Here is a 23,502-nt window from a genome sequence, read left to right as displayed (position 1 = left end):
ATTATTTCTCAAGGGTTGTTGAAAACTTGAAGCGAAAATGTTAAAAAATGAATGCACTATGCACGGTTTTTGTGTACGTGTCGATGTAAATTAGATATTACGATAGGTCACACGTGCTTGTGGAATGGAAAATTACCGGCATGACGTTTTGATATCTTTACGATTCGCGGGTAAATTCCAGTTAATCCAGGTAGCGACTGAACCATCTCAAAGTTTGTTGACGTTTTGGAGATGTAATTTCTGAATTTTGGTAAAGTAAGGACGTAAAAAAAAAACACTGGCCCAATCGGTCGAGTACACAGCGATGTCTGCTCGTCCTATTCAGACTTAACTCGCCAATGCGAGCGGGCGAGTGAACTGCGCGCGTTAAACTTCCTTCCAGTGAAATTTCGTCCAGGTGAAATACACTAATTTTATTTTCTTTGGGGCTGTAAACAACCGACCGGCGGAAAAAATAAAATAAAACTCGGGAAAATGAATTTTGATTTTATTCCATTTTTGCAATATTTAGGACCGGCACTCCCGTAAAACGAAAAATAAAAAAACTCTGGCCTAAGTGTTTATAAATTTAAAAGATCCACTTGTGAATGTAAAAGGAAATCTTATGATCGCATAATTTAAATTTATTGGATGAACAACATGAATATTTTAAAATAAACTGTCATACACATTGTTATTTTCTGCCACATATCTAGTTATTCGTTGAAACAATTAACACCTCTGTGATATACATATGTTGTGTTTTATTACAAATGACCACTTAGTGTGACATGTAGATATCTGACTTTTGGTAGTAATATTTAGCTGTTATATAATAAAACATGTTGCTAATCTAATGCAACCCCATTATTTTCTACCAAACCATGTATATATGTATTTTAATAAGGAAATGTTTGACCGACACTGACCACAGCTGACATCGGGGATCATCATCAAGTTTGTGTCTTGTGTTGTGTGGATCAGTTGTTTAAAAATGAAATACATGTAGTTATTGTAGTTATGATTTTAATTGTACTGATACATTCTTTGAACATCATGAATCAAAATGATTTAGCATTAAAAATTTTAACCACAAGTGCCCTTCGATGTGTCGCATTCGAAAATATTGTAATTTTTTATTAAGACTGTGGACCGTTTTTCTGATGCAAAATTTTAATAGTATTATTGCAGAATATGGGGTAATGTGCATGCAGCATGCTTTTAAACAGTGCTCTTTTTTTTTTTTTTTGCTTAGTCGGCCCGTTTTGAATCGCCTTGTTAAAATTATATGTCTGTATATTTGGTATATTCCTTACATTTCCAATATATTTCTTTAATTAGTTATTTTTTCATCTCTTTTATTCATTTTGTTAACACGTGCGACAATTTTATACAGGTGGCATGTTACTTTTTTAATTCCCTTCGAAGTTTACTGAGATAGTTAATGATTCGTTATATATAGAAAACGCTCCCTTGTCCGCAATGCGCGCATTGCATTATGGTATAACTACTGTATGTTCTATTTATAGAAGACGGGAGTGTGCTATTTTATTCCACCGAAAGAAATTGTCTTGCAACTTACTTTTAAAAAGAACAATAGCAATAGGGACTCATGTTTAAATTAAAATATGAATCAACCCACTACCACAGACAGCACCTGTGACTTATGAAATACTATCAGGTGACACTTAATAACAGCAGTTTTAATAAATTTCTATAAATTGTTCATATTTTTGTTTAGTTATTAATATTAGTCTGAACAAGCAAATTCGATGAATTGGTATCCCCCGCCGAAAGGGTTTGTGGTGAGGAATTGCAAAAAGATATATCCGGCAAAAAGTTAAGGATGTTAATAAGAAACAAATAATTTCATTAGTCAAAATCAATTTAACAGAAAACAAATGTTTAATTAAAGAGTACATAATAAATGTATGATACTTTGATCCTGACTTAAGAATTTATTTTGAATGGGATATGCTTACTGTAATAAGCTTAGCTTTTAAAATTAAATGCAGTTAATTGAAATGTGAGCTTGAAGTTTAACTGGAATGAAAGAACACAGGTAAGATATCTTGAAACGGCTGAGGGCAAGGTTTGTGCAGTCAGAACTTAACATGTTGAAGGTTTGAACATTTAAAAAAAAAAAAAAAAAAAAAGGAATGGAAATATATATATCTATATATAGATATATGTATATATTTATTTTTTTAGGGGGTGGGGGTGCAGGGGAATGGGAGAGGAAACAAAATTTCACATGTTGATTATAAATATTGATTGAAAATTAAAAAAAAAAAAAAAAAAAAAAGGTAAAAGGGTGAAGTTGGAGTGGGGGGCAGAGGATGCATGATCAGTGGTGGGCATGACTGGATGGGGAAGTGAGGTGGGGGAATGGTACAACTTAGAAGGTTTGAAAAAAATCTAAAATAAGAAATGAAGAAAAAAAAAAATTTTTGGGGGGGGGGGGGGGGGGGGGGGGGGGGGGTGTGACCAAGGCAAGTGGGTGACCAGGTGTGGGTGCGCAACTTCACATGTTTATAATAAATGTTCACAGAAAAGAATGAAAGAAATTTAATAAAATTCTGCCAAATGGTAAGTTTGTAATGTACAAATATGTGGATTTTTAGACAATTAAAGGGCAATAACTCTGAAGTTACAAAAAGAAATCCTTACAAAATTGTCTGTGCACAACCACATTATAGTGCTCTAAATTCTGTTAAAGTTTCATAGTTCTAGGTCAAATATGTCAAAAGTTATGATGCAGAAATTGGCATATCTATAGATCTATAGTACCCTATATAGTTAACACTAGAAACTTCTAAGGGCCATAACTCTGGTGTTACTTGGGCAATCTGTCTGAAACTTGATGGGCCCCATAACCTCATAGTGGTGAACATGTATATGAAGTTTGTTTGAAAAAAATCTAAAATAAGGAATGAATTTTTTTTTTTTTTTTTTGGGGTGTGGGGTGGGGGGGGGGGGGGGCAGGGGGTAAGGGGGGGAGGTGTGTGATCAAGGTAAGGGGGTGACTAGGTGTGGGTACACAACTTCACATGTTTACAATAAATGTTCATGGAAAAGAATGAAAGAAATTTAATGAAATTGTACCAAATGGTAAGTTTGTTATGTACAAATATGTGGATTTTTATACAATTAAAGGGCAATAACTCTTAATTTACAAATAAATCCAAATGAAATTGTGTGTACACAACCACATTATGGTGATCTAAATTCTGTTTAAGTTTCATAGTTCTAGGTCAAATATATCAAAAGTTATGATGCAGAAATTGCCATATTTATAGTACCCTATATAGTTAACACTAGAAACTTCTAAGGGCCATAACTCTGGTGTTACTTGGGCAATCTGACTGAAACTTGACGGGCCGCAAGAACTCATTGTGCTGAACATGTATATGAAGTTTTAAATAAATATTCCCAACCATTTCCTAGATATGGCTCCGGACGGACGGACGGACGGACGGAAAGACGGAAAGACGGAAGGACGGACGGACGGACGGACGGACGGAAAGATGGACGGAAGGACGGACGGACGGACGGACGGACGACACCAAAACTATATCCCTCCGACTTTCGTCGGGGGATAATAAAAGATCTACATTCTGAGAATATGTTTGTTAAAGATTTGATATTTTCTTGACTTTTATGATAACAAAATTAAATGCTTTTAAGAGCTTGATAATATAATCCTGTCTTCATAAATATTATTTAGTAATATGTAAATCTTTGAAATCTTATATCACAGCCGATTAAAGGTAAATGTTTATAAACCCAACAACAGCTGAGTATCAGAGTGGCAATTTACAGGAATTCCTCATATTTTGATTTCCTGATTGAATGTTGGATCTGTTAATTAAATGATGAAGTGTGGCTTATCAGGCACAGTGTGGCTTGCAGCTGTTTCTGGAGAGTATTTACTCTTCAAGATTTTCAGATCTCTTCCCAACACCTGACACTTGTATGTTTCAGAATTGGTGCCCTATGACCTCACTGACTGATACACTGTATTTCACATCTGGAATTCATCACATCTGGCAGACAGTCTGGAACCAGTCTGGAATGTTCAAGCTCCTGCAAGAAACAGACTTCCTACTCTAAATCACTGGAATGCTTTAATTGACAGAAAAAGCATGTTGGCTTCAATTGAAAACACTTGTGTGTGCTTTAAGTGATGAAAACGCTGAGAAAACAACATGTCTTAAAATTTGAACCATATTTTAAGTCAATAAAATTAATTGGGCAGGGAAAAAGTTCCATTCAAGAGGTGGTCTCGGGATGGCAGTTCTCCAGCAACTCTCAACTGCAGCTGTCATCAACAATAAGTCTTTTAACAATTGGAAAGATTGTGAACAAACAGATACTCTGGAAATGAAAGATAGGAAAGGACAAATGTTGAAGGAATGATTCATTAAGTTTAAGATTCTGTAAAATCAAATTAAAGCACTAACTTAGACTAAGGAAGTATTCCTCAGATGACTGACCATGGAAGATGGAATTTAGGGTTGTATCACATTAAACAAGAGCACCGCCTTGCAGGTGAAGACGCTCATCTGATTTTTTGTATCTGTATATTAGAAATATTGTCCTACTCATGATTTTCTAAGTCCGAAAGGGGCCATTATTCTTGCAAAAAGCAACGTAGAGTTAAGGTACTTGTTTTGTGCAGAGTCAGCTTTTAATGGCAAATAACTGCTCTGAGTTTTAAAGCATTAGCTTTGACCGTTCAGGAGAAAAGTTGACCTAAACAAGAAATCTGATATTTTCTAAGTCTAAAAGGGGCCATAATTCTTGCAAAAAGCAGGATGGAGTTACGTTTCTTGCTGTACAGAGTCAGCTTATGATGTGAACAAGTGTTACAAGTTTCAGAGCAATAGCTTTGATAGTTTAAGAGAAAAGTTGACCTAAACATAAAACTTAATCAAGAAATCTGATTTTCTAAGTCCAAAAGGGGCCATAATCCTTGCAAAAAGCAGGATGGAGTTATGTTTCTTGCTGTACAGGGTTAGCTATTGATGGTGAACAAGTGTTGCAAGTTTCAATGTATTAGCTTTGATAAAACTTAACCAGGAAATGCCGACGCCGACGATAACTCCAAAAATCAGAGGAGCTAAAAACAGATCTAAACCCATCAAGAAATAGATAACTGTTTGAGGTACTTCAGTTCTGTAACAGGAATCAGTTAACCTAACCTGGAACCTGTATTAAGTACAGATGACCCAGTAACTGACAATTTCTCCACATTTAATTAATTAGCAGAGCTTGTGCAAATTTAAAATTAATTTCCAAAAAAGTATTTTAGAAATCAAATAACATTATTCCACTGGCTTACAAAGCAATTACAATAACTCAGCTATCTTGCATTTATCTTTTCAGCTGATATATTTTCAAGACCTGCCTAGATTATAAAAGATTAATGATTCAAAGAAAAATAGTTTTATGTTTTCTGGTGCATAGATTTCAAAGTGATTATCCTTGTTTCATGTTCTCAGGTCTATTTAAAATGGGCATATATGTCACTTTTTTTTAATAAGTCCCGTTTTCCAAACGGGCGTATAAAAATCAATGTGATTTGGTGAGTTGTGTGCTGCATTTATTTATAAAATGCTCATGATCGATCCAGGGTGTGTCACCTTAAACCAAGTAATTATAGTATGGGTATAACCACTGACCTTCCGTAAGCTGAATGTCTTCCTCACATGAAGAATTTCTATGCCCCAAGCCAGCGAGGCTTGTACCCATAAAAATTATCTGTGAAGGGCAAGTGATTTGAAGTCAGAGACCACTCAGCCACGGAGATCCCCCCCCCACCCCGCCCATCCCCCAACTACAGAGAAGTCATTAAAACAGGTTACACTGTACAAGGGACCAACATGCAAAAGCAATAACTTCAAGCATAGTGGCTAATTATTGTGACAGATTGGTGAACAGAAGTCATTCACCCATCAGACCTCATCTCTAGGGTGTGCCACCTTAAACCAAGTAATTATAGCATTGCAGTAAAATCTCAGGGCTTATTGTTCTTGTTGTTCTGAATACATCACTACAACCGACAAATCCATTTGCTTGATGAGAACTGCAGAGATAATTACCGAGGAACAAAATTCTTTATTTTCTGGGAGACAATGTTATTTGGAAATGGCGGACAGCAATAAATGCCTATTTAACTTAATCCTTCTTTGGACAAACTGGTCATAAAAGTGTGTAAATAAATAAGAATTATAACAATGATAGGAAAGTTTGCTATACTGTAGCTGTATCAAGACACAAACAGGCGACTGTCAGTGTTTTTTTTCTGATACTTTTCATGAAATGATATTACAATTTAGTGTAATACTATTTTGTGAGTGTTTACTGTTATCTGCGTTTGCATGTTCTGAGAGTCCTGAAAGATATTTTTTGTTTCAGGTTTTTAGGGATACAAGAAACAGTGCTATAAGCCTCCATGATCCTGCAGCATGTCAGATGTAAAGCACTCGTACACAGGACACTTATCCGACAGAAAAGAATATTTGTAATTTAAGTTGAAGGAGTGGGGGATCGAACTTGGGGCCCCTGATCTTAACATTTGACCAAAGACTCCCCTGGTATGCCCTTTTCAACAGAAGTTATGTATACATGTTAAAAAAGGGGTATAACATTGACAAATTACCTAACTTGTTTGGTGAGGACACCTCATGACACCGAAAACATGTGTGAAGTTGGAAAATATTTGACCTGGTAGTTTTAAAGAAACATGCTTACATTTGTAACTTTTGTAATGTGGACACAGATGCTGACACAGATGCTGATAAAAAGATTCACAAAAAAAGCTCTATCATTTGAAAGATTTTAAGTACAGTAGTTGAGCTAAAAAGGCCATGTTCTGACAAAATGCAAGTGAGAATTATAGTTCTTGGCCAACATATTTATCTGATGATGAAAAACAAGTCTACAAAGTTTCAAAGCCACAGCCCTGACAATATTCAAGTAAAGTGGACATAAACAAAAATTTTAACCAAGAAATTTCAATTTTCTCAGTTGAAAAGGGGCCCTTAATTATGACAAACAGCATTTCAGTGTTACAGTTCTTGGCCTACTTGCTTTCTAACTAGTATGCAAAGTTTCAAAGCTATATAGCTCTTATAGTTTTTGAGAAAAAGTAGACCTAAACAAAAATCTTAACCAACACCAATGTTGACCCCAGTGATAACAATACTTTGTAGGTTAAGAAATAAAAATCTGATGAGCTAAAAACTATAGCATTAGCATCTAAATTGCTAAGCAAAAACTGCCAAGTCAATACTGGGCTCAGGTGAAAATTTGATCAGTTTTGAAATGATATATTACTTTTAAAGCTTAAGCCATACCCACAAAATCTTATCTAAGAGATAATGAATATTAAGTTGAATCTCAGGTGCTAAGTTGTATTTTACAAATGAGTCCGAACTTATTGAGGCTGCACAATCGGAAAATAATATAATAAGGCTTGGTTCAGGTGGTGTAAGAATGAACTAATCTGTTTGGGGGATAATTGTGCCACAGAACAATTCCACAATAAAACGGGATAAAATCTGTCAGCTTTCTAGTAAATGTGACTGTCTCTTTTACTGCAGTTCGTCAAATAAACCTGAAATTTGTTACATCTTAACACTACATCTCCAGGAACATGAAGATTTATATAGCAGTAATGTTGGAAGGTTTATTGTGACATGTCCTTGTAGCAATTATGTGTTACAGGAATAAACTTATTTACATTGTACTTTTATACACTTATACTCCTAACATCCGGGCATCTGAGGTTGCCCTTCAAACCTATGCGTTTGGAAACCCTGCTCAGTATGAAAAATTCTTTAATGTGAGGAAGCCATTCTGTGAGCTGGCACCATCATTACAAGCTTACAAGTCACCAGATCTTCTAAATTAATTGTGTTATGTGTATTTTTTGCAATATTTCAATAAAGTGCATTAAAACCATATTGAGCATATTGCTAAAAAATACTAATTTTGTTCATGAGGTACTGGCTGGTCAATTTATAGAAATATACAAAATGAGAAAATTATATTACCAGTAAATATGTTTTTAGTTCAAGTATGTTTGCGCCGACCAACCAGGAACCCATACAGATTAGGTGACCTTCAATTAACCATTTGCCAAGTTTTACCATCTTTTTTTTTATCATTTCTATAAAGTATCACCTCTGGTGACAGGCTATACAATATTTTTTACAATTCATTCCTTTTCTGATGGAATTCATCAATGTTTGTAAGATGTTATTCATCAACACTTATAATATGGCATTATTACAATGTCAGAAGAAGGCTTCTGCTAAAATACAAATTATGTAAAATCAATATTTCTAAGCACTCCAAAGAAGCTAATGGAACCCAAAGGCTCATTGCATGCCTGCAACTAATGAGAGAAACATAAATTCAATCAAGGCCTTGCACCTGCTGTGCAATTTAGAAATTGTTTATGCACAGGCCTGAAAGCCATCAATTTATCCATATTTGGAACTGATATGTCTCTTAAGATATGAAATATTTTATTCAGGTGCACCAGTCCTAATAAGACCCTGGAGGTGTTTCAGCTTGTGGTAATTTCAGACATATTATGTAAAACCTTGAGTCACACCATTAGTTTGGAAAATTTATAAGATTTAGATATTACCACAGAGTGAGCAGAAATTTGGTTTAGACGACAGAATTTAAATTCTAACACTTTTAAGATTTTCTTATATATAAACAAAGAAGGATTTTACCGTGTATTGTCTTGTCGATTAAAACATGTTTTGCAAAATGACCTACTTTTGGCTATTCCGGTTTAATCCCTCGTACTTACGCCTTCGGCCTTTGTGATTAGATTACTACGCATCTGAACTCAAAACCGTGTTTTATATGCCAACAAAGCAGTCGCAAAACTAAAATCTATTTCCGAAGTATAGCGTACACAAACTGTTAGCTTAGTAGGTATGGTATAGGTCTATGAAAAAAGACGATGCAAGGTTTGATCCCCTGATGTTCTTATATTCCCTTTAACAAATTGACAGAAAAAAGTGCATCAATCCACTGCTGGGTCATGTGGACATGTTGTTAGTTACTTGCCCAAGGGTAAGTGCATAATAAGGGAATACTGCTTAAATTGAATGACTGCCTTTTTGTAACTGAAATACTGTTGAAAAAAGGTGTTAATTAAACCTATACAGTCACAATGTTGGAGACAAACTTTTGTGAAATTAACAATTTTTGCATCAGTTAGTTTTACTAACATGTATTTTAGTCATTCAAAATGGCTCAAACAGACATTTTTGCAACTTGCGTCATTTTGAGAAAATAACAAATTCACTTCTCTGAAATACATGTGTTTGGAAGCTCCTCACTTTGAATATAGAATGAAATACTATTTCTACTTAGAACTATTGGAATATCAATTTTTTCTATCACTATAGAGATCAACCTGATAAGAGTATACTGATGGTCTAATCAAGAAAAGACACCTGTCTGTTAATTACCAATCAGCACCTGGCCTCTGTACAGCATTGTTCCTGACTGTTATATTCTACTAAATAATGATGATAACTACCAACTGTGACTGTCATATCATTCTACAAAGCTGATAGTATATCTACTTTCTCACTACCAATAAAATTATTTATTCCTTGGAGGCAGAGGGATACACACAATGTAGAACAGTGTTTCGAAAAATAAAAAACCTTTTAATCATTGTAGAAATGATATTTCCTACATAGCAATATTGACAATTGACATTGCTTAGTTAACATTTACCCTGCTAAATTTTTTAAAATGGACAGGTCAATTATTCAATTCGGGAAATGCCATTAATTATTCAAAGGGCCGGGTGTTCACTGAAATTTTACCAACTGAATAGCGACCAGTGCAGACCATGATCTTGGTCTGCACTGGTCGCAAATGCAGAATCACTTGCCACCAACAGGCTAAAGGTTAAAAAGATAAAAAAAGATGATATTCCACTTTTCCATTTTAGTGTTACATATTTTACATGTACGGTATTTAGAGCTTGACAGTGGCAACTTCTTGTATGTTTAATGTATGTTTATGATTTCAAATACATGTATAGTCAAATAGCAACAATTATAGCAAAATTTTATCTGATAAAACAATCTTTTTCTGTTTCCACAAAATAGATTAATTCTGGATCTTGAAAAAATGTAACTGAATATCCTTTTAAAAATAAAACCCTGTACATCTCTAATAGCACTTTCCAATTTTTTACTTTTACTTTTCTCTGACCTCAAGATCATACAGCAACAAAAACATTTCGTTAATTATTGTTATATTTTTTTTAGAAGCCTTTGAAACTTACTTACTGACAGATTATATATTTTTGAAACACACAAGAGTAAGTTGTTTTTACTAATTTTTCCATTCAAAATATAAATGTGATTGTAACGGGTACTGGAGGTATTAAATGCCTTAATAATTAAAATTAAGATTCCTCTGTGGTGTACTGGTCAAGAACGCAGAAACTTTTTTTTTGCTGCAGCATTTTGGCATTTTTAAGAGAGTTTAGAAACAAAAATTTATGTTCTAAAGTTTATGACAGGACCAAACTTTAATTTTAAAGAAAGATCATTTTTAGCCAAAATCCGGAGGTCAGTGCCTTTAATTTAGATTTGAGATAAGACAAAAGACAAAAGGGTCTTCAGCACATACTTCTTGATCTAAAAGTCTAGTTTCATATATAAGTAACAACTGTTTATTTAGTTTCATGCAAAGAATATAAACTTTCTTTAGAACACTTTAAAAGGATGAAAGCCTCCACATTTTTAATTGTTTGTATTCAAACTAAAAAATAACAAGAGGGCCATGTTGGCCCTATATTGCTCACCACAGTTGATCTGGACTACTGGCCTAGTTTTTGATACCACATGACCCAGTTTCAAACTTGACCTAGAGATCATAAAGACAAACATTCTGACCAAGTTTCATAAAGATAGGGTCACAATAGTGGCCTCTAGAGTGCTAAAAAAAATTTCCTTTGATTTGACTGGGTGACCTAGTTTTTGCATGGAGATAATATAGAGATGGAGTGCGGACGAAAACACTTCAAAGGTACACTGTGTGGCACCGCGGCTTTGTTATCCCCTTATAAGTACCTGACAATCAGTAGCAATTAAGTGTGGATCACATATCATGTTGCTCCTTACGGAGTTTATCGAGTGAGACCCGATAAACGGCCGAAATAGTCAGACACTGGGATCGGGACTTTCCGATATTTTCCGTTTAGTAACTACACACATTCTGACGTCGTTTTGTAAATGCTGACACTTCGGTAATTAACATTGACGAAATACACGCATTTTACATGTCGCCCACGGTCATGCAATTAGAATTGGTATACATGTTGAAAAGACTTTATTGTAAGTGTTACTTTAAAGGTCCAATACTAAGGAAAGTGAACATTATAATTTCTTTTAAAAAGCACAGAAACTATTTCATTTTATTGGAAAATGAAAGTTGGTATGTAGAAATTCGAAATAAATCGCAGTATATGTACATTACTTTTCTATGAAGTATGAAGAAAGTTAAAAAGACCTGGGGGTCATTTTGTCGATTCATTGAAATTTCAACATAATACACATACATTTCTTTGAGTTCCAAAGACCTTCTGTAAATTTTGACCTGCAAATCTTCATTATTTAGTGTCTTGCAGAAGTCTATGCACTGGCTATGAAAAAAATTGCCAACTCACTTTCCCTTAGTAATGGACCTTTAACTTATGGCAAACAATGATTACGAAAATGAAGATTTTGGAGGGATTTTCTTTTCCGATGAATTTGTTCAAGAAACAGGGACGTGGTGTGATTCTGACAATGACTGGCCATATTGTCCAAGTGAACAGCCAAACGATAGGGAAATGATTAATTGCGAACATGTAAAATGCGAATCCGAATGGTGGCACTATTCTTGTGCCAGTTTGACAGCTGAAACTATATCGGAGGGTCCCTGATATGTCCAGAATGTACAGACAAGAAAAGTATGGAAAAAATTCACTTTATTATAAAATTTTAATGAGGTTATAACGTAATATTTCTAACATACAAATCCAATTTTAGCAGAAAGTTTATTATGTATATACAGTACAGAGTGTATATGAACATTATATCATCTCTTGTCTTGTCGATATGCTTGTACATTAGGCAAAAAAAACCCCAAAAAACAAAAAAAACATGTGCATCTTTACATGCACTGGCCTCCATATCGTGCGACAAAAATAGAGAGAGAAAAAGTTTCAATTTAACAGCGAGATTTCACACCAGCTTCAAATCTGCGAAATAAATTAAACAATCAAATAAATAAATAGATAACTGAACACACGAAGAAGAAGGGGACTGGTAACTGAATAACTACTTAAATAAATAAAAATTTAATATAGTAAAGTCGAACAATTTATATAAACTTGTAATCAAAAACAAATAACGTAAAATATGTAGTCTAAAAACATAGTCAATATTCCAAGTGCTCACAATTGCTCACGTTGATAATACCCAGTAAATGAAAATTTGATACCTTAATTTTAATTTCACATATCTATATTTTTTAGGAAGTTTTAGGAAATTTAAAAGAATTTAGTTTAAAACGACTACATAGAAAACTGTAAGTACTTACTTTACTGAGTCACAGCTGTCTGAAGGGTTACAATATCACATAAATGCATGCTTTAAGTAATAGTACATTTATTCTACCGATGAATTCCCCGCAGTGCGCATTGTTTATATCAATTAGTTTCAATATATGACACCCGCGCATCTGTCACCCACAACTTCCGTTTTGTTGAAATTTTGATGCAATTGCTGATTAACGATAAAACCGCGGTGCCGCACAGTGTGTTCAAAGAATAATGTTAATTACGTGTGAAATGGGGATAATTAAGTGACTGTGGTGATATATCTCGTAGGATTCTGAAAGGACCTCAGCAAGGAACAACATGTGGTATAATAAATAATTAGCACCAATTATCTCGTCCGCACTCCATCTCTATATTACCTCCATGGTTTTTGACCCCACATGACCCAGATTCAATCTTGACCTAGGATCATCAAGACAAACATTCTGACCACTTCTCAGGAGTTTCAAACTTAAACTGTGGACTCTAGAGTGTTCACAAGATTTTCCTTTGATCTGGCCTACTGACCTGGTTTTTGACCCCACATGACAAAGTTTCGAATCTGACCTTGAGATCATCAAGACAAACATTCTGACTAAGCTTCATAAAGATCGGGTCACAACTGTGGCCTCTAGAGTGTTCACAAGCTTTTCCTTTCATTTGACATGGTGACCTAGTTTTTGATCCCACATGACCCAGATTCGAACTTAACCTATAGATGATTAAGACAAACATTCTGACTAATTCTCATGAGTTTCAAACTTAAGTTGTGGTCTCTAGAGTTCTAACAAGCTTTTCCTTTGATCTTGCCTAGTGACCTAGTTTTTGACCCTACATGACCCAGTTTCAAACATGACCTAGAAATCATCAAGACAAACACTCTGACCAAGTTTCATAAAGATTGAGTCACAACTGTTTTTCCTTCGATTTGACCAGGTGACCTAGTTTTTGACTCCACATAACTCAGATTCGAACTGGACCTAAAGATCATCGAGACAAAGATTCTGACTAAGTTTCATAAAGATTGATCACAACTGTGGCCTCTACAGTGTTCACAAGCTTTCACTTTGATCTGGCCAACTTACCTATTTTTTGACCCCACATGACCCAGATTCAAAACTGACCTAGAGATCATCAAGACAAACATTCTGACCATGTTTCATCAATATTGGGTCAAAACTGTGGCCTCTAGAGTGTTAACAAGCTTTTCCTTTGATCTGGCCTACTGACCTAGTTTTTGACCCCACATGACCCAGATTCGAACTTGACATGGACATCTTCAAGACAAACATTTTGACCAAGTCTCATAAAGATTGGTTCACAACTATGACCACTAGAGTGTTCACAAGGCAAATGTTGATGGACGATAGACGTGGCAAGACGCACGCCAGACAATGACCGGTCACAATAGCTCACCTTGAACACTTCGTACTCTGGTGAGCTAACAAAAACAAGAGCTGTCTGTGGACAGCGCGCTCCCCTATTCTCAGTGCTTGATAGTATAATATAAGCTATGAGTAAAACAATATAACATTACAATAAGCATATTCTAATTCGAAAAGGGGCCATAATTCAGTCAAAATGCTTGATAGAGTTGCCTCCTCCTATTTACAGACTGGGGTCATGATGGTAAACAAGTATGCAAAATATCAAAGCAATATCTCAATGGACTTTGAAAATATTTGGGGTGGTACGCAAACTTTAACATTTATTCTAAGTCAAAAAGGGGCCATAATTCAGTCAAAATGCTTGATAGAGTTGCCTCCTCCTTCTTACAGACTGGGGTCATGATGGTAAACAAGTCTTTGAAAATATTTGGGGTGGTACGCAAACTTTAACATTTGTCTGACGCTCATGCCGACGCCGGGGCGAGTAGGATAGCTCCCCTATTCTTCGAACAGTGGAGCTAAAAAGTGATTCAGAGATCTTGAAACAATTCAGCTGATAAAACAATACTAATTCCGTTCTGCAAAATATGTATAAAAAATATCCACAGTGTTAGTTGCACGCTATAAATAATGTAATACTCGACAGAAGGAATTTGCTGTATACTATATTTTATCCATAAAATATCAACTGATTTCTGACTTTTTAAATCTCACAGGCAATGCTTTCTGTCCTAAGAATTTCTATTATGCTAAAATGAAATGGAAAGAAAATTTGTTGGAAAAAAAAAATAAATTATACATTGTCTTAAAGATTACCACAAAGTCACTGACTCAACTTTGCACTTCAAAGAATAATCATATAGAACAATTAACATTGTAACCTACTAAAGACTTTTTAACAGAACATAAAACAGGTTTACGATTTTATGACTGATTTCCTATGGGAAACATGAACTGAAGGTAACGATTACCTGCTGGAGATGTTTTGCCTGGGAACGGTTGACAAACACACTGCAGCTGCACTTGAAAAGCATCCCCTGGTATCAATTAATGGCACTAGTTTGTGTTTGAGAAACACCACTTCTGCACATAAATAACAAAAAAGAAATTTCCCAACAATGTCTTTAGAATGGTGGTATACATTCCTTAGAGGAATATTTTGCTAAGCTGGCTGTTTTATAAGCTCTAGTTAAGAATGGAAGAAAATACCCCATTGAAATAAACTTTTGAGCAGCAGAGAATACAGATTTTTTAAACAAGAGAGCCATGATGGTCCTATATTCTTGCATAGAATCTACTTTTTTTCACTGGATCTGCCCCATGTATTAACGGGAGAAAAAAATTCAGGTGCTGTCAATACATGATTTTCATTTCTGAAATGCTATGTATTTCTCCACAGACTGACTCTGGTATCTGTGCCTTGTGTCTTCCGTAATAAACCTCTTTGTGTAGCATAAAAGATGCAATCTAAACCATAGAATGTTTTGCTGTACCATCAGTTACCAATGCAAAATGCACTGCCCCCAGCAATATTCATACTCGCTTCTTCAGATCATGACAGTGAACAAGTGTGTGAAGTTTCAATCTATTCCCATTAGTGGGTACTGAGATACCAGCTTACATATAAAAACTTAACAAAACAAGAGGGCCAAGATGGCCCTAGGTCACTCACCTGAGAAACACACCATGATACACCATAACAGTGTAAACATAGACCTAGTGATTGCATGGAAAAAAATATTCTGACTAAGTATCATTAAAATTGCATCAAACACAAGTATTTTTTTTTATTTGACCTAGTGACTTAGTTTTTAACCCCAGACAACCCATATTCTAACGACCTAGATTTTATCAAGGCAATCATTCTGACCAAATTTCATGAAGATCAATTGAAAAATACAGCCTCTATCACATACACAAGGTTTTCCTTTGATTTGACCTAGTGACCTAGTTTTTGACCCAAGATGACCCATATTCAAACTTGACCTAGATTTCATCAAGGCAATCATTCTGACCAAATTTCATGAAGATCAATTGAAAAATACAGCCTCTATTGCATACACAAGGTTTTTCTTTGATTTGACCTAGTGACCTAGTTTTTGACCACAGATGACCAATAACCAAACACAACCTAGATTTTATCAAGGCAATAATTCTGACCAAATTTCATAAAGATCAATTGAAAAATACAGCCTCTATCGCATACACAAGGTTTTTCTTTGATTTGACCTGGTGACGTAATTTTTCACCCAAGATGACCCACATTCAAACTTGACCAAGATTTTATCAAGGTTATCATTCTGACCAAAATTCATGAAGATTAATTGAAAAATACAGCCTCTATCGCATACACAAGGTTTTTCTTTGATTTGACCTGGTGACCTAGTTTTTGACCCCAGATGACCCATTTTCGAACTTGGCCTAGATTTCATCAAGGTAATCATTCTGACCAAAATTCATGAAGATTAATTGAAAAATACAGCCTCTATCGCATACACAAGGTTTTTCTTTGATTTGACCTAGTGACCTAGTTTTTGACCCCAGATGACCCATTTTCAATCTAGGCCTAGATTTCATCAAGGTAATCATTCTGACCAAATTTCATGAAGATCAGTTGAAAAATACAGCCTCTATCTCATACACAAGCTAAATGTTGACGGACAGACAGACAGAGGACAGACGCCGGACATCGAGTGATCAGAAAAACTCACCTGAGCATTGCTCAGGTGAGCTAACATGAGGGCCATGAAGGCCCTGTATCGCTCACCTGACCTATTGACCTAAAGATCATCAAGATTAACATTCTGACCAAGTTTCATCAAGATATGGTCATAAATGTGGCCTCTAAAGTGTTAAATAGCTTTTCCTTTGATTTGACCCAGTGACCTAGTTTTTGACCAAACATGACCCAGATTTGAACTTGACCTAAAGATCACCAAGATAAACATTCTGACTAAGTTTCGTGAAGATACAGTCATAAATGTGGCTCTAGAGTGTTAACAAGCTTTTCCTTTGATTTGATCTAGTGTTCTAGTTTTTTACCCCACCTGACCCAGATCTGAATCTGACTTACAGATCATCAAGATTAACATTCTGAACAAGTTTCATTAAGATATGGTCATAAATGTGGCTTCTACAGTGTAAACTAGCTTTTCCTTTGATTTGACCTGGTAACCTAGTTTTTGATCCTACATGACCCAGATTCAAACTGGACCTTGAGATCATCAAGATTAACATTCTGACTAAGTTTCATGAAGACATAATCATAAATCTGGCCTCTACAGTGCTAACAAACTTTTCCTTGTATTTGACCTGGTGACCTAGTTTTTGATCCTGGATGACCAAATATCGAACTCGTCCAAGACTTTATTGCGGGTAACATTCTGACCAAGTTTCATTAAGATTGGGCCCAAATTGTGACCTCTAGAGTGTTAACAAGCTTTTCCTTTGATTTGATCTGGTGACCTGGTTTTTGACCCCAGATGACCCAATATCGAACTCGTCCAAGATTTTACTGAAGGTAACATTCTGACCAGGTTTCATTAAGATTGGGCCAAAAATGTGACCTCTAGTGTGTTAAAAAGCTCTCCTTTGATTTGACCTGGTGACCTAGTTTTTGACCCCAGATGACCAAGTATCGAATTCGTCAAAGATTTTATAGAGGGTAATATTCTGACCAAGTTTCATTAAGATTGGGCCCAAATTGTGACCTCTACAGTGTTAACAAGCTTTTCCTTTGATTTGACCTGGTGACCTAGTTTTTGACCCAAGATGGCCCAATATCGAGCTCATCCAAGATTTTATTGAGGGTAACATTCTGACCAAGTTTCATTAAGTTTGGGCCAAAATTGACCTCTAGAGGGTTAACAGTCAAAATTGTTGATGACGGACGATTGACGACAGACGGACGATGACGACGGACACACGGCGATCACTAAAGCTCACCTTTGAGCACTTTGTGCTCAGGTGAGCTAAAAAGGGGCATAATTTTGTAAACAAGAGGGCCATGATGGCCCTAGGTCGCTCACCAGAGTAACACACCGAAACAAACATGTTTGACCGAGCGACCCAGTTTTTGAAACCACATGACCCAGTTTCAAACCTGTCTGGGTTTTCAAGGAAATAAACATTCTGACCAAGTTCCTTGAAGATTGGAGCAAAAATGTGGCCTCTAGTGTTTTTTTCTCCGATTTGGCCTATAGTTACCTACAGTTTTTTACCCAACCAGAGGTAATTTTTAACCTGTTCGAAATTTCAGGGAGACAAATATTCTGACCAATTTTCATTAAGATTGGACTAAAAATTGTGGCCAGAGTGTAAACAAGCATTTTCTTTCATTTGACCTAGTGACCTAGTTTTTGACCCCACATGACCCAGATTAAAACTTGTCCATGATTTCATCAAAACAAACTTTCTGACAAAGTTTCGTGAAGACTGGAGCAACAAGAGCTGTCTCCATAGGATGACACATGCCCCCGATGGCACTTTGAATGAATAGTTATGGCCAATGTTAGAGTTTAGGACCTTTGACCTACGGACCTGGGTCTTGCGCGCGACACGTCGTCTTACTGTGGTACACATCCATGCCCAATATTTTTAAAATCCAAGCATGAATGACAAAGATATGGACCGGACACGCCCATCTATGCACTATGTTGAAATATGACCTTTAACGTCTAAGTGTGACCTTGACCTTTGAGCTACGGACCTGGGTCTTGCGCACGACATGTCGTCTTACTGTGGTACACATTTATGCCAAGTTATTTGAAAATCCATCCATGGATGACAAAGATATGGACCGGACACGAATGCACTATCATGAAAAATGACCTTTAACGTCTAAGTGTGACCTTGACCTTTGAGCTACGGACCTGGGTCTTGCACGCGACACGTCGTCTTACTGTGGTACACATTCATGCCAAGTAATTTGAAAATCCATCCATGGATGACAAAGATATGGACCGAAAACGCCCAACTATCATGAAAAATGACCTTTAGCGTCTAAGTGTGACCTTGACCTTTGAGCTACGGACCTGGGTCTTTCGCGCGACAGGTCGTCTTACTGTGGTACACATTCATGCCAAGTTATTTGAAAATCCATCCATGGATGACAAAGATATGGACCGGACACGAAAATTGCGGACAGACCGACAGACTGACAGACGGTTCAAAAACTATATGCCTCCCTTCGGGGGCATAAAAAGGTGGCCTCTAGAGTATAAAAAAAAGCTTTTCCTTTGATTTTTCCATGTGACCTAGTTTTTGACCCTACATGACCCAGAGTCGAAATCATAAAAGACTACATGATACCAAACATTCTGACCAAGTTTTATGAAGATTGAACAAAAATGTGGTCCCTAGAGTGTTAACATACTTTACCCTTGATTTGACCAGGTGATCTAGTTTCTGACCCCACATGACCCAGTTTCAAACTTGGCCTAGGGGTCATCAAGATAAACATTCTGACCAAGTTTCATGGAGATTGTGTCATAAATGTGGCCTCTAGAGTGTTAAGAAGCTTTCCTTTGATTTGACTGGGTGACCTAGTTTTTGACCCCACATGACCCAGATTCAAACTTGACCTTAAAATCATCAAGACAAACATTCTGACCAATTCTCATGAGTTTCAAACTTAAAATGTGGTCTCTAGAGTGTTAACAAGATTTTCCTTTGATCTGGCCTAGTGACCTAGTTTTTGACTCGACATGACCCAGATTCAAACCTGGCCTAGAGGTCATCAAGCTAAACAATCTGACCAAGTTTCATGACGATAAGGTCATAAATGTGGCCTCTAGAGTGTTAACAAGCTTTTCCTTTAATTTGACAAGGTGACCTAGTTTTTGACCCCATATGACCCAGATTCGAATTTAACCTAGAGGTCATCAAGGCGAACATTCTGACTAATTCTCATGAGTTTCAAACTTAAAATGTGGTCTCTAGAGTGTTAACAAGATTTTACTTTGATCTGGCCTTGTGACCTAGTTTTTGAACTGACATGACCCAAATTCAAACTTGGCCTAGGAATCATCAAGATAAACATTCTGACAAAGTTTCATGAAGATAGGTTCATAAATGTGGCCTCTAGAGTGTTAAAAAGCTTTTCCTTTGATTTGACCTGGTGACCTAGTTTTTGACCCAACATGACCCAGATTCAAACTTGGCCTAGAAGTCATCAAGGTAAACATTCCAACTAAGTTTCACGAAGATAGGTTATAAATGTGGCCTATAGAGTGTTAACAAGCTTTTCCTTTGATCTGACCTAGTGACCTAGTTTTTGTTCCCAGATGACCCAATATCGAACTTGTCAAAGATTTTATTGAAAGTAACATTCTGACCAAGTTTCATTAAGATTGGGCCAAAATTGTGACCTGTAGAGTGTTAATAGTCAAATTGTTGATGACGGACGACGGACACAGGGCGGTCACAAAAGCTCACTTTGATCACTTCGTGCTCTGGTGAGCTAAAAAGCAAAATACAGTTATGGAACCTGTGAATGTAAGTCAGTTTATCACAGTGAGTAAGTGTGTGAAGTTTCAATATATTCCAAGAAGTGGTTACTGAGATACCAGCTTACATACAAAAACTTAACCAAATCGGGACACTGACGCGGACGCATGGGTGAGTCCAATAGCTCTACCTATTCTTTGAATAGTCGAGCTAAAAATGTACCGGAATCGTAAAGTCATCACATATGAAAAAAATACATTTAGTCATCCTGTAATGTTTTTTATTCAGTCTTGGTCACAAACATTCCCATGGGCTTCTGCAGACATTAATACTAAACAAGAGTGACCAAGTTTCATTAAGATATGGACATAAATGTGGCCTCTAAAGTGTTAACTAGCTTTTCCTTTGATTTGACCCGGTGACCTAGTTTTTGACCCCACATGACCCAGATTCAAACACGACCTAAAGATCAACAAGATTAACATTCTGACTAAGATTCATGAAGATATAGTCATAAATGTGGCCTCTAGAGTGTGAACAAGCTTTTCCTTTGATTTGACCTAGTGACCTAGTTTTTGACCCTACCTGACCCAGATTTGACTGTGACCTATAGATCATCAAGATTAACATTCTGACCAAGTTTCATGAAGATAAAGTCATAAATGTGGCCTCTACAGTGTTAAGAAGCTTTTCCTTTTATTTGACCTGGTGGCCTAGTTTTTGACCCCAGATAACCCAATATCGAAATGGTCCTGGATTTTATTGAGGATAACACTCTGACCAAGTTTCATTAAGATTTTATTAGCTTTTCCTTTGATTTGACCTGGTGGCCTAGTTTTTGACCCCAGATGACCCAATATCAAACTAGTTCAAGATTTTATTGAGGGTAACATTCTGACAAAGTTTCATTAAGATTGGGCCAAAATTGTGACCTCCAGAGTGTTAACAAACTTTCCCTTTGATTTGACCTTGTGACCTAGTTTTTGACCCCAGATGACCCAATATCGAACTCGTCCAAGATTTTATTGAGAGTGACATTCTGAACAAGTTTCATTAAGATTGGGCCAAAATTGTGACCTCTAGAGTGTTAACAGTCAAACTGTTGATGCTGACGCCGACCGACCGACGGACGACGACGGACACAGGGCAATCACAAAAGCTCACCTTTGAGCACTTTGTGCTCAGGTGAGCTAAAAAAAAACATGAATTATCCCTACATCTACCTCTGACAAAAATGGGTACATGTTGGTTACGGTCCAATTTGTGGTTTTAACATATGATATATAAAAGGGGATTATTCATAAATTCACACATTTCAGGTAGAACAGAATGCAAGATATTTTGATTTTTGAGTTTAGAACCGTGTTTCAACAGTATTTTAGTTAAGTAACAGCAGGCAGTTAATCTAACCAGTGTTCCTGGATACTGTACTAGTACAAACCAGTTCTACGGAAGTAACTGCTAACTTGCAATGTCTTTTATCAAATTGTCACAAAGAACATAATTCTATGTCCCACCCAGGGATAAAATTCAAGACCCCTTGATCCGTGGATCTGCACCCTCCCTTTTTGATAAGCGGGCAGTTGAATAATAATATCTGTCATGTAACGAATCGGATAGAAATATCCGTCCCGAGGGCACCTGCGCATTGGGCGGTAATGAGACTTGCTGAATTACCGCTCATGCGCAGGTAGCCGAGGGATGGATATTTCCATCAAGTCCGTAAATACATGACTGATATTTTTTCTTGCATATCGTATACATGTTAGCATCTTATTCTGGCAGATTATTTTGCTTGCATATGGTATTTTACAAATAACAGGTAGAATTACTTACATAGCACTCATTCTTATAGTAAAGAATGAACACAAAGCGCTGGAAATTAACGTCCGTAAGCAGAACTGACGTCATGCTGTTTTGCTTTATGCACAATAACAAAGTTCCACTTTAGTTTTATCATTTGTAGCGTAACGTTATGTTCTTACGGTAAACTAACGTACTTTGAATCAAGAAATATACTATAAGGAACGGAGAGAAACTATCAAGGTACCTGCTTTTTTCATATTTTACATAAACAATATATTATCAGTGCATGAAACTCTAGTTGTCATTAACAGCACGAGAGTCATCTGGCATGGGGGTGCCAGATGGGTTTTGCCGGCATGGGTAAATACACAAGAAATGCCAGTCCGGTATGTAAGAATGTTAGTTATGATCATACTCGTAGAACACAAATATTATAACTCAATTGCAAATGAGGAACAAAGATTCCACAGCTGAAACTCAACTTCTCTGGCAGAAACTCATTCTCCATTTTTATTATGGTAACATTGACCTTGACCAACCAAATGGGTAGAAGTAGTATATATTACGCTGTGCTCACATTATTTCATGTTCATGCTCTAGCTTAGGTACATGCTGTGTGCACATGCTCTAGCTTGTTCTAGATTCAAGATGAGGTCAACCTCCTTTGAATAAGCTGCATCATCATTTGTTGGCATGATATAATTCTCCCTTGGCACCGATTCCTGAAAGTCTGTGAGTCCTCCTGAAAGTGTCACAGACAGTTCTGGATGTTTTGAAAGGTCACAGGGATTACTGAGACAGTGTAATCTCCCTTGGCACTGATTCCTGAAAGTCTGCGAGTCCTCCTGAAAGTGACGCAGGCAGTTCTGAATGTTTTCAAAGGATGCAGGGATTACTGGGACAGTTTTATCTCCCTTGGCACTGATTCCTGAAAGTCTGCAAGTCCTCCTGAAAGTGTCGCAGACAGTTCTGAATGTTTTGAACGGACACAGGGATTACTGGGACGGTGTTTTCTCCCTTTGCAAAGATTCCTGAATGTCTGCGAGTCCTCCTGAAAGTGTCGCAGACCAAGAAAAATAATTATTTGAGTAAAGAACCTTTGGCATCATGTTTGTTTGTTTTGGGTTAAACGCCATTTTTCAACAGTATTTCAGTCATTTAACTGCTGGCAATTAACCTAAACAGTGTTCCTGGGTTCTGTACCAGTACAAACCTGTTCTTCGCAAGTACCTGCCAACTTCC

At 36.5% G+C, this 23,502-nt stretch overlaps 1 protein-coding gene across 4 annotated transcripts in view; it reads right to left on the bottom strand.

Annotated features, from left to right (window-relative positions):
• Nucleotides 1-23,502, bottom strand: part of LOC123548429 (protein CBFA2T1-like) — a 170,735-nt gene that overhangs the window by 38,245 nt on the left and 108,988 nt on the right. Inside the window, exon 1 of one of the 4 annotated variants that reach the window (XM_045335690.2) lies at nucleotides 3,800-3,827. The exons of the other annotated variants lie outside the window; for them this stretch is intronic. Coding sequence (XP_045191625.2) covers nucleotides 3,800-3,812 — 13 coding nt within the window. The 5' untranslated portion in view covers nucleotides 3,813-3,827. Of the gene's footprint in view, nucleotides 1-3,799; nucleotides 3,828-23,502 lie in introns of those variants that run through there. 4 annotated transcript variants of the gene reach the window in all.

This window comes from Mercenaria mercenaria, chromosome 6 (genome assembly GCF_021730395.1).
Source record: "Mercenaria mercenaria strain notata chromosome 6, MADL_Memer_1, whole genome shotgun sequence".
NCBI classification, from domain to species: Eukaryota; Metazoa; Mollusca; class Bivalvia; order Venerida; family Veneridae; genus Mercenaria; species Mercenaria mercenaria.
Note: the sequence above shows the minus strand (reverse complement) of the source record. Positions and strands in the feature narration are given on the sequence as shown.